The 13,775-nt window shown below is 33.4% G+C and overlaps 1 protein-coding gene across 7 annotated transcripts in view; it reads right to left on the bottom strand.

Moving 5' to 3' along the window:
- LOC106710700 (tensin) overlaps positions 1–13,775 on the bottom strand; it is a 91,315-nt gene that overhangs the window by 56,674 nt on the left and 20,866 nt on the right. For 5 of the 7 annotated variants that reach the window (XM_045679179.1, XM_045679187.1, XM_045679191.1 and 2 more), the window contains exons 2-3: positions 10,258–10,366; positions 9,436–9,473 (exon numbers count right to left, since the gene is read on the bottom strand). In XM_045679179.1, coding sequence (XP_045535135.1) covers positions 9,436–9,473; positions 10,258–10,366 — 147 coding nt within the window. Of the gene's footprint in view, positions 1–6,059; positions 6,202–9,435; positions 9,474–10,257; positions 10,367–13,775 lie in introns of those variants that run through there. The other 2 variants (XM_045679201.1, XM_045679211.1) reach the window with 1 other exon arrangement.

The raw sequence follows: 13,775 nt of genomic DNA, 5'->3' as shown, positions 1-13,775 counted from the left end.
CTTTTTTGATATTATACAACAATTGTTTTTTTTATTTACTTTTTAATAATCTTAATTACCAATAATTACGAGTAAGGAAAGTTTGCACGTAGTACAAAGTAAGGTGCCTAATCAACTAAACTTAAAGTAAAATTAAATGGTTGTACAAAAATTGCATAAATTAATACAAAGTGTGGTCTCCTCTGTTGTGGAGAACTTGCTGGCACCGATTATTCATAGAATCGATGAGACTGTTAATGTGATCCTACGGTAATTGCTCCCAATGAAATTTTAGTAAGTCCATCAGTTGTTGGGTTGTTGTCACTCCATCCAAGTCATTTAAAACACGTCTCTGGAGCATGTCCCGTGCATGCTCGATGGGGTTGAGGTCTGGCGATTGTGCAGGCCAAGGCAATACCAGAAAGTTTTCCCTTGCCAAGTACTCCCGTGTGTGCAAAGCTGTATGCGAACGCGCATTGTCATGCATCAAGGTGAAATCGAAGCCAAGCGCTTGTGCGAATGGATGGACATAAGGTCTTAGAACATCCTCAACGTAATTTACAGCGTTCATGTTACCATTTACAAAAACGAGCTCTGTTCGTCTGTTCTTCATAATACCCGCCCATACCATAACTGTTAAGTCGTTGTATGGATGCACTTCCTGAAGCCACCTCAGTCTTTCAGTATTTCCAGGACAACGGTACACTCTTACCCTTCTAGTATCAGGCTAGAACCCAAATCGAGACTCATCGCAAAATAAAATTTTATCCCATTGTTTCCGGGTCCATGTAATGTGTTCCCTAAACCATTCATTTCGACGAGCGCGATTCCCGTGACGTATCGGTGGGCACCTAATTGGCCGTCGTGCTCGTAGGCCATACTCATGCAATCGATTTCACACAGTTTGGCAGCTAACAACAACACTACTTGAATTTTGTAGCCTCAAACCTATCTCTCGGGCGGTTAAAATCGGCTGGCGTCTTTCAGTCAGTTGTATGTATCGATGTTGCCGTGTTGTTGTACACCTTCCTCGACCTGGGTGCTACTCAGCAGGATCTCCCGTGTTAGTTTAACGCTGATGAACAGGGCAAATAACGCTTCTGTTGATACCAAAATACCGAGATACCTGAGATTGAGTTCTTCCCGCTTGCAACATCCCTACAGCTCTCTGCACTTCATCTGTGTTCAAATGACGTCGCTCCATAACGTAAAAAATGTCTCAAAATTCAAATTTGTTCAAAACTTTTTTTAATTATTGTTTGAATCTTAAAATTGATACCGAATACTAAATTTTAATAAGCAAAGAAAACGCTGTAAAATTCGAACAAATGCATTCGCTTTTGAATTTGTAAAAAAAAAAACAAATGATACTCGATTTTTTTTTTAACAACCAGCCACTATGTCCTATAGATCAAAAAAGTTTACATAAGTATTACCTGCTTGGTAAAAAATGATATAATAATTGATTAATAACTCGAAATAGTATGTGTTGCTTAGACTTTTTTGATGTGTGTATAAAATTCCACACTGTCTACAACGTACAATAATTATGTAATGTTTTCAAATGTTTTTAATTAATTCAGTTTATTTTTATTGCTTTAGCAATTCGTTTATTTAAATACGCCTCTGTTTTTTGTCGAAAGGGAATTGGGGTACACGAGTACAGATTACGTAAGCCAAAACGAGTAACAAAACTGAATTAGCCCCGACGGGGACGATCTATCTACGAACAGTAGTACGCTTTAATTGAACAAACGTCAATATTAATCCGTTTTAAAGATTATATAACTTTAACTATATAAACTTATATAGGTTACGAAACTCAAATATCAATTTATTTTAATTTCTAGGGACTTTTAATTTGTATAATTAGATTCTTGAAGATGCAGAAATCACTGGAGACATTTTGTAGTTGCAATTTTCATATTACTTACTGTGTTGATAGTTGCTCCTAAAATAATAATACTCCTAACTAAAATAATAAGGAAAAAGAAGAAGACACTGCAAATTGTCCTAATAAATTTATTCTACTCTACAGGGACTAATAGAAATTTCTTTGCAAGCTTTTATAACACCGCTCCAAGCTGTGAAATTTTATATCTCTGAAGCTTTACACCAGTTTACGGAGTTGCGGCCACATAAACATCGCAGTTAAATCTCACAACAAACACAATCAGGGAACACCGAAGATATCGTAAAGCACGCTGCCAGATACATAAATACCGCCTGTCACTTCGATCTTTTGCATTTATCTTGAGAAATATGTCCGCTATCCGATCCCGACTTTCATGTTTAAATCGATGACTTATTTTATAAACTAAACTTTAATCTTTTCATCACTCTTGTTTTGATATACTAGTACAAGATCGTTTCTTGACCTTAATACAAACTAACGTAGTAAACTTCTAGTACCATCCATCAACATCCAAAACGCCGCCAATATCAAAATGTGCAGGGTATAAAATACAATAAATTTCTGATACAAAAAATGCTTAAAACACATTTTATCTAGTTGGCAACTACAACTATAAATGGATTGATTTTTGATCGTGGCCTCGTTCGAGATTAAAAGGTTCTAAAACAAATATTTCAAAAGCAATAAACCTAATTTCAATACATTAAGTCTGTTTAAGAACATATGATTTTGTAACGATTGGGAGCATTGCCAGATCCACATTGACAGACTTTGAAGTCGGATTTGAAAGAATTGGTTCGTAAACTATGTCAAAAACGTAACAAGCGTAAAAAATGCGCAGTAATGAAAAGAGTTACAAGTCTTAAGAGACCTCATAACAAATGTAACTATTTTCATCTGCGTGGTATATACTAGGTTCAAGTTGACAGTGCGAGCAGTTGTGATATGAATTGATACAGGCACGCGGCCGGACTCAAGAGCGGTTGCGGTTTTAAGTCAAATACGTCTGTTGCCTTCTGCGGCTGAGTTAACGGAGCTTTACAAAGCTCGCTTATATTTGTGTGGCCAACGATGAAAGCCGTATACCGAAGTGTTTTGAATGCATAATGGGATGTAATAAAACGCTTAGAATAATATAGAAAAAGAGAGTATATTTACTCTATTACAGGTATTTACATCATAAGTTTTAGTTTAAGTGTAAAAGGGTCGGCAGAATTTTCCTGCGTCGAATTTTAATTAGATATACAATACGAAATCGTCAAACGTATAACATATAAATTCCCGGACCGGTTGCCACTAATTAATCAATGTGACACGGGTGAGGCAACGCACCCGGAAATTGTCTGATATTTCAATATCAACCGTGTAATCGAACAATAGTTTAAAATATACCGCGACGAGTAAACGTGATCGAATAATAACGATAAATATTGTAAGGAGGTCCGAAGTTACAAGCACGTACAATAAGTCAATGTCTTGGCACAAAACAAGACATACTCCGAGTAAACCGGAATTTACAATGTATGACAGTGACCTTTAGCAAAAAAAAAACGCATAAAGTTGACGCTAAACTAATTGTTAATTCGTAAGAGTTCAATTGAAACAATAAAAACTTTTATAAACTTTACTCGTAGTCAAGATTGTCTTTATGTGTTTTTTCAGATTTATTTATTAGAATTTTTTTTATGCAAATAGTCTTCCAGATAAGAATAAATGAAACCGTGCAAGATAAAAACCATCACTCGAGATAAGACGGATGAAGGTTGGTATTCAAAGATTTGATTGAAATCTGATAGAATCTTGCTTGTTGATGATAAGTTTATTATATCTGCTTTAATTGGTAACCCTTGGTTTTCATTGCCGAAACACTGACAAAAACATATTGCCATCCCTCTCTATCTGTTTGAAAAAAAAAACAGATAACAGCATGTTTTGATACAGGTATTTCGACATTGGAAATTCTGGGTTTTATTGTTTAATTCTCAAAGATAATTACGAAAACCTTTACCTTTTTATAACAGAGAACAATAACGAAAAAAATAATGTTTAATTAATATTTGTTAAGTAAACAACCCACCGTGTATGGGAATTGATAATCAAATTTCTCAAAAAAAGTTAATGACATTGGCCGCCATGGCTGCATTCTTGCAAGTTTCATATCATACGCAGATCAGAGGCACACCCACACTTCTGCACCGGTTACTTAAACATTCGAATATTTTAGCGAAACGCAGATGATATCATTTTTATCAATTTTATAATTGCTATCTTTATTGCATGATGTTTCGGTGGTTCCCGAGTTTTATTCAACCTAAACCATTAAAAGCAATGTTTATGATAATTACACAAGCAACAAACAAATTTAGATTTAATTTGTATTCATAAAAAGTTTTACTTAAATGTGCACTTATTTAAATAAACAATAAATTAAAACTGCACATTTCTTTACTCCTATCTAAATAAAACCTGATTTCATTTGTGTCGTTTAGTTACTTTGATAGAGTTCTTGTTTGAGTTAAAGAGTGAGAATATGTAACCACTTAACATCTATTAATTGACGTACATCTTACGTAAGTTGCAATCTCAGTAATTTCCGATGCAATCTAGGTGGATGCGCAATTAGGCATCAAACTTGTGTACCCGCTGACACTCCGGACGGGCTAATTGCCAATTACTTGATTAAAGGCATCTAATTAGCTACATGTTTGTACATTCCAAATATTTTACTTACATTATATAGCTAGTCGTTTCGACTACATTAGTATTAAAATTATTAAAGCAGTAAAATATAATACAAAAATATGCTTTATTGCTAAAATTCACATTACATATTATAGATATTAGATACTTATTTCCAAACAAAATATCTTTTGACGGTCACTAAGGGAAACCCTAAGTGTATATTTTATATAAGAATTCTACACACAATACTTTTAAGAGTCCATTAAACTACTTTTAGCATAAGTTACTTACTTTGCCATTAATTTATTTTAGCCAAATATACCTATGTATGTAACCCAATAAGATTATTCGAGGATTACCACACACTTGAAACAAGATTACTATTTATAATGTAATGCAGATATTTAAAGCTCTTTGAATTTGTCGAGTGGAAGTGCGATGTGCGAGTTGGCCGTCACCGTGCAGATTATGTCTGAGTCTGCGCAGACGCATTCCGCACTACACTAGCACCATCTCTGATTCACTCGCACCATTTCTGATTTTGCACGTTTATTTTTCGAGCCGCCACATTCCAACAACTCTGCATGTTGCTGAGTTAAATAAATTTAATCAAAACCAAATTATTAAAAAATTCAACATGCTCAAAATCTCTGTATAAAACATATCGTCATCCCTGTCATTATCTTAGACAAAACAGAGATAGCACTACATTTTAACTGAGATTTTGATCTCAGAAACCCACGGTAAATATGTTAATTGTTATTAAAACGATTAAAACCGAATAAGTAGTAAAAGAATCTTCGCTTTTATTATAATCTGTGGAAATAAGCAATCAATATAGAGATTGTGTTTTTATACTATTAACCACAGTGACATGTAACATATTGCCTTTACCGACATTAGATCACTTGTGGGAATTGAACATGTTACAGGCCACACGAGGCAAGTGTCACCTGACCCTCGCCTTTGAAAGCCTGCTTGTGTTGTTGCCATTTTATTTGTCCGTCGTGTAAATGCCTTGCTTGTATCACAGTATTGAACTGGTCTGCATACGCGGCGAGGCTGCGGGACGGGGGAAAGAGGCAAAGACGAAGGGGGACGGTAAAGCACGCTAAGCCTTTTGAAAACGTTGACCTACGAATTTCAAATTGCTATTTTAAACGTGCTTTTACACTAATTTGAATATTACTAGAAACATTTTGCTTAAGGATTGCAATAAGCTGACTTGAAAATCCTCGTCCGGTAATGACTCATACGTTTTCAAGAGCAGAAGCAACTAATAAAACTATTTCAGTGGTGTTTTATTTCCATGTCTGTTGTGTGTATTGCCTACTATTTGGAATATACTCTAATCTACTTCAATCACATGACTAATCCACTTGAAGGGAATTTTTCACTCTAGATTCGTATAAAGTATTTAAAAAAATTAATAGTTTATACTTTATTTTGAATATTGATAGGAATTTAAAGAAAAAAAACATACTCGTATATCCGAACCTCCTGATGATGTAGAGTTACTGCTAGAACTACCAAGACGTTCGTGAAACATGTTCAAAAAATGTTTTTCAAAAAAAACTAAATCCACTAGTACATCTAAACGTTTCAATTGTTCTTCACTTTAGACACTTCATCACTACATACATTTAAAATGTCACTAACATTAAATAATTGTTTGTAACTTTTTTATTCACTCCGGTCTATCAACAGTATTATTAAATACAATACGTAAAAATCTATTATTAAATACTACACTTAACATTTTTAATACAAAATAATTTAACGAAAACACACACAAAATCGTGAAAACGGAGTACGTGACTAAGAAAACCTAGTTATCAATAAAAGCCAGAAACATAACAGAGTTATCGCATTGCATTGCTATTGGCAGTCACAATATGCGGCCTGTTTGTAATATAATTTGATAAAAGTCACTATCACCTTGAATTTTGTGTTTTGTTGATTTGCATTACAAATTTTAGCGTTTCTGTCCGTCGTAAAGAGTTCGTAAACCTTTGTTAACCGCGTTGCTGTACCACCTATGTGATGGTATACAATTAATTTTCTTTTATAAAGTTTCAAATCAAAATTTGCTTATTATTTATATTGTGTTCAATTTATTATTTTTAATTAAAATTAATATTAAAACAATGTCTATTTCAAATAACTTAAAAGATGTCTATTTAGGTATAACGGTGAAATCATATCAATCACTTCTGATAAGAAGCTGATAATATTTTCTTGGGCCCCATGTTTTAGATTTTCAACTTAAGCATTTATTTACAAACACAAACAAATTTAACATTCTACAATAGTTAAAATATCTGGTTTATTTAAATCGGCAAAAACAATGTAGTTATTGTATAAAAAATAAAAACGAAACAGACACCATCTGTAAAAACAAGTTTATTACATTCCGGACATCGGGTAAACTATCGTTCAAACTCAACATATTCAGTGTTTAATAGTCCATTTCACGAATATATAATATTTATTAGTATCATATTTAATTCGTATAAAACATATATATTACAATTAAAATAAATCACTGTTATCTAAGAGTTGATAATCGAAAGAGCTTTTTTAATATGAATGTTGAATTAAAAAGGATGTTTAGTTTACTATCGCGAATGCGGAGATTTCGCGTGCGCGTGGGCCAGGCGGCTCGCGCGTTGGCACTGCGCCTGCGCGTGCGCTGGACACTTCGCGCACCGCACGCCGCATGCCCTCGCCGCACCGCCGCCGCCGCCGTGCATTGCACCTGACCACTCCACCAACATCCTACCACTTAGGTAACTTAGCAACTTCAGGACTCAAATATACAATATGTTAGGCTAATCAATATTTATGCATATGTAATGTCTAAAAAACGATTAACAAATAATACTTATATTTTAAAAACCAATAATGTTTAGGCTTAACTTACATGAAAAAGAAATTTGTATGATTTAAGAGTTTGAAACTATTATAATATAAATTTAGAGGGAAGAGAGTGGAGAAAACCTTAAGAACTCGTATTGGATGATTATTTTATAGTTCATTTTAATGAATTACATGTTATTTTTGAAATAACGTCATCGCAGCAATCTGACCATTAACTATGAACTAATGGCGCCAAGACTTCCTTATTCCCATTCACAATGCTTACATTGATACGCACACGCGACTTGCAAATAAAAGCTTACTTTGTAATGCGGATAACAATAAGCTTATTATTGTCAATGACTTGTTATCAACATAAATCTAAATAAAGCACATTATAACCGTCGGTTTTCACTGCCGAAAAACTTATTCAATAACATATAGTTTTGTCAGATAACTGCTTTATACCTACGTGTATTTCGACAGTGTAAAGTCATCGTTATAGTTGAGAGTGTTTCAGTTTAATTTTGTTAATAATATTTGGTGGTTATTTGTTACTTATAAGACAATTATAATAGGCAAATATTAGAAATCTAAGTCGCATAGAAGATGCTAACTATACGGGTATGTGATTGGTCTTAAAGTATAATTTATGCAACACAAGACATAATCTAATCTACTTTAATCTACACGACAAGACCGAGAACTTACCACGTGGATTGAATTACTTTCGATTTACATCACTTGTGATCACTGATCTTGAAAACCATCCGTTTAGGGTACAGTAATACTATAACATAACTATTCCTATGGTAACCACATCAAGCCATATTACTGAATTCGTAATATTCTGTACACCTACACTTTTGGGTAGTAAATTTTACGAGGATTTTACGAGACGATTTAAATTTATAGGTAGATAACATTATATTGGTTTTTTAAAGTGATCTTTCGGAAATCGACACAATCAAAACATTTTACGTAATACCGACGGGACATCACTTCCGACTGCACTATTGCGTTATAGAGATAAGTGCATTGATAAAAAATAATATGAGGGCACGACTTACAACACTTTTATATCACGAAAACAAGCAGAACGGTCATTTATATGATATACAACAACATTGTACGCGTTATATACTTATATAATATATAATATTTATATAAGAATCGCCAATTTTAATATTCAAGGCATGTAGTAATTAAACCTATCGAGTAGACTTTTGGTTACTAATGATAAAGTATTCAAGCAGGTTAGCTATAAGCTAACTAAAAATGAACAAAATTTTATAAAGGTAGTTTAGTTTAGTACCCCCTCACCTTACCAGTATGATCATGGCAACTTATGTTAAAAAAGGTATCAACTAAAGGTTTTTATTTTTATATGTGTAAAAGATATATTGAAAGTCACGTTAACTTTAGCTTATAGCAGAAACATTATTTTTCAATATAAGAAATAGCTCTCCCGGAACTAACTCGTGACGCTATTAACTTGCAACGAGTATTGAATACCAATCTACTTTAGCAGAATTTTCGTGATCGTTCCAACTTCGAAAAAAACTGCGCTAATATAAAAAAGATCAATAGTGACATAATGTACAAATTCTCTAAACTTTTGTCAGTTAGTCTAAATTTCGTAGACTTATTTAATAATTGAAGACAGCAATATTAACTGTTTTCATTACATTAACCCACATAGTATAAGTCATTTTTTTGAATTTTGTGGATTTTGAAATAAATTGATTTAAATCGTAAATAAAATTTACAAAGCTAAAAATAATTAAAATGTTAAATAATTAAAACATACCCGTTAACGCCATCTAGTATTGCTTTTATTAACTTCTATAATTCATGACTCATATTCCAGTTGTGCAAGCGGTTTCATGTTCGTAATTTACGATAAATTTACGAAGTTAGGTATAGATCATTAACAGATGGCGTTACTGCATATGTTAATAGCGAACTGTAAATTATGATTTTTTTATTATTATATTTACCTTATTTTCACATGTCGTGTGGCAGACATATTTGCATACTGAAACAAATAAAATAGATGTGTTTAATTATTTGTTCGTTATTTTTGTTTTATGACAAATTGTAAAAATATTGCTAAAGTAAGTTTGCAAACAAATTAAAGAAATCGGTATTAGAACCTTCCAAAGACAAACATAAGTATCCGATGTCAATTTTAAGGAAATTGTATATAACTTAATTGGTGTATAGTAGTCATAGATTGCTGGAAGCTGAAAACTGTATTACATGCATAATATGTAATTACGCTACCAATCTTAGAGCTTTATTTTTATTGAGTTTGTTTTATGAGGCAGTTACAAATCGTGACATTCGTCAGCGACGACCTTTAATTCAAATGCCAGTCGAAACTGACGCGCCTGCAAGAACAGACATTTGCCAAGTTAAGACCTGCCGGCAAACACGCATCAAGGCTTGACATTATTGCAAATAACATTGCGACAGCGCTATGTATTCCTATCACAATGTGTACAACACTGACAAATCTGAAACATCTCGACACACCTCGTTTGTTGCAATAACATCTCCTTCTTAACCTCCTAATGTATTATTAATGAAATGAACAGCTAAGAATTTTAGCAAAGTAAATCATCAAAACTTTTGTCCCACCGAGATACAACCGCTAGGAAAACAATCAGATTAGATAAACGTCTACTAATAAACTCTAAGATTGACATAAATAATCTAGTAAACGTCGTTCATAAGATACCTCGTAATTATGAATACGATTGAAAGTTATGCTAACGAGATAATAGAGAAACCATGTTTTTATTAATTTAAATAATTACCTCTACAGCAAGAGCCCTCGTTTTGAACTGGCTGATGGCACCAGTGGCATGGCCTTGGCTTGCGGAATGACTTGCGACGAAACGCATGCTCTTGTGGCGTACCCTCCTTCTGTAATAAATAAAAACATAGTTAGTTCTCTTAGAACCTGCCATCAGCCTAAATACATATTATATTTGAGTTTGAACTCCGTCCATATTACCATATTCCAACAGAGTTCATAAATCACTTCATTTAAAGTAACTAGTATTGTAGGAAACATTCACTTTGCTTACAATGGTCACCTTCCGACATTAACTAAAGAAAGAATGTATATTCGTTTTTGGAGTGTAACAAACGACGGTCGGCCACTGCCCACCTCACTATAGTTACCTGCCCATCCCTTCGTTAGCCTGATTTCAATAGGCGAGTGCCACGGTATTTCACAAACCAAAGGTTTTAATTTTAAATAATACAAACCATTGAATCTAATAAGGACTTAAGATGAAGAATACGGAGAACAAACATTACTTGTTATAGGTAAGTAAACACATTTGTTTTTTAAAATGTACGCGTAAATGTTTGAATTTTATTTTACCGTATTGCCAAAAGTAGATTGAAGATATTTTTACGATAATGTTTATTTGTTGTGTTTAAGGACTATAATAAATACTAAATTTTTATTCTATGGCGATGTGTGATATTTAAATATTCAACTAATGTATCTTATAAAGTTTAACATGTGGTTACTAATGATATAAATAACGACACAAAGTTGACATAAGTATGTAACTTATAACATGTGTTTTTTCAAGGTAAAATTCTCGTAACTGTATCTATGTATGTAATTAAAAAAGCATTACATGTTTCATTTTATGTTTCACCATTTTAATTAATTATAATAATTGCTACAATTGTAAAATATTTATCGGTTTTTATTTACCTTTCAATACACCTATCACATAAATAGAAATTACTAGAGGTGTAAGATTAGATTTGGTTACTTTCAGACACTAATTGGTGGAAAGTCTTTTGTTAAACAAAAAATTAAGATTATTAGTTACATTGAATATTAATTAAGTTCGCAATTTATTCGCAAGCAGTAGGAGGTCACACTTTGATTCCTAATTATAGAAAAGTGACGTCAAATGATGCGCGAGCGCCGGCGCCGGTTCGAAGATGCCGCCACACATGCTGTACACGTGATACTACCACACACTACAATATATTGCTGTTGCTAAATTATTGCAAACATATTATATATTAACAATACACAAAGTATGATTTAATTACACTTTATATTTAAATCCGACGCAACAATCACGCAAGTTTAAATGAGCAAGTTCAAAATGTACAAAGTTCATTTCAAAACACAAGTTAATTTTTGTATACAATTCTTAACAAATTTCTTTCTTGACAGCGGAAATATAAAATTCAAATGGTTTTTAATCCGATTAGGATAACATCGCATGACTTTTAAGTTAACCAATGAAACTCACGCAAATTATTGACTACGACCAGTATCACTTTTAACAAGCTACTTTCCAAAAAATCGTTTAGAATGTTCGGGACAAACGGCACTAAATCAAATCTTATCACGCACGAATAGTATACAAGCGGGTGTCGACAGTCGACACGCACGTGCGCGTCCTCCTACCACCTGCCTGGTCCGCGAAATTCAGACATCTGTCTTATTCAGACTTTTTGTACCGAAAACATGCATTCCTGGTATAACAAGATTCCAACTTTAAAGCGACTCCTGCGCGTCTCAAACTTATGTCTTCGTAGGTGACTGGCACGCCAGGTGGGTCTATTGCTGGGGAAGTGCGCTCAGAGGTACGCGCCGCCCTCGCATCACTTTACGAGGGATATCGCGAGCGTCCGTAAAGTTTGTATGGCTTTATATGTAACAGAGCAGATTGACACCGTTTGCACACACGCTCCATTAACTGAGTAATCGGGTTTCAGCGAACAGCTGTACAGGAGGCAGGAGGCAAGTATGCAACAAAGAGCCAACTGTTCAGACAGATACGAGCTACATGTTTATTGTATTAAATTGGAAAGCTATTGTAAGTACACATTGTTGGCTTTATTGATAAATTAATGTTTGACAGTATCTAGTGGTTTAATCTAAATAAGACTTTAAGTTCGAAGCTTGATTTGTATATTTAAACGTTATGTATCCTAATCATATATGTATCCATATACAAATGTATATATAAATAAAAATTAAATATCACATGTTAGGTTTTAATCAGATCGTTTCTGTAGAGTTGAACTCACTTTTACTCGTAAATTATCGTTATATGTAATATCTCCTGTCCGCTCACTCGTCAAGCTATTAGTGTTTAATGTCTGACCGTTGTGTAAAAAATCGAGCAAACAATGGAACTAGTTATCGTTATTCCTAGAAACGCATTCTCAGAGCAATTCTTAGAGCATCCCTTTGAAAAAAGATGCTGTGTGGGAGAGGGATGCGCGGACACATCGCTGCGAGGTGTTTGATCTCCCCGGATATAAAGTTTCTTAACAATACGGGTTGAATTAAAAGGAATGAAATTAAATTTAACTTATTCGCATCTTTTGATAGTGATGAATAACTGAAATCTTATCCTTTTTCTTAAATTTAGCATTATTTGATTGCAAAAGTGATATTTGCTATTCCTTATTTTTTTTCATGTCGTATATGTTCATACATTATGAAGTATACATAAATAATACGAATAAGTTTACAATTTAATTAATTAATTGTATAATGTATAATAGCAATAAGAATTAATAAATAAATAATTATTAATTATTATTTCTTGTTTTAACATAAACATTTACATTTTCCTTTATATTCTCCCAAAAACGCGGAACTTTTGATGCAAGTGAGCAGCGATGAAATGCATGAGATACCAACAAAGCGCACGATGTGGTACACGATAAATCAACCGCAGCGGCTCTGGCTTTTGATATTGTCTTTGCCCTCCGTTGTTTCCGAATCACGCACACGACTAACCTATTTAATCCATAACCACAAACAAATTAAAAATTACAATAGTATAAAAGTAATGCATACTGACAATGTTAAAGTAGACAAGTTGAATATACAGTATGTTTTGATAATTAATCATTAAATTAAAAAAAAAAAACTGATTATTGCTTCAGAAACATGCCCTTTATTTATCATCACACCAAACGGATAAATGTCAAATATATTTGCTACACTTTCCCAAGAACAAGTTTACATTTTTGCTTTAAAACTTTACTAAAACATTGCTGTACTAAAACTTCTTACTGGAACTAATGCATTCTATTTTAACTGCCACCATGTCAGTGAAGCAGTTCAAATTGTATTCCCAAGAGACATTGAGGGGAAGGGATCGTGTATTGTTTGAGACTTTATCGTTTCAATCACGCAAATGTCTCAAGAGAGGGCAAATCCTCATCAATACATAGTATAAAACAAAGTCGCTTTCGCTGTATGTCCGTATGTATGCTTAGATCTTTAAAACTACGCAACGGATTTTGACGCGGTTTTTTTTAATAGATAGAG

This window comes from Papilio machaon, chromosome 1 (assembly GCF_912999745.1).
Source record: "Papilio machaon chromosome 1, ilPapMach1.1, whole genome shotgun sequence".
Taxonomy (NCBI): domain Eukaryota; kingdom Metazoa; phylum Arthropoda; class Insecta; order Lepidoptera; family Papilionidae; genus Papilio; species Papilio machaon.
The sequence above is the reverse complement of the archived record's forward strand: the minus strand, read 5'-3'. Positions and strand labels throughout refer to the sequence as shown.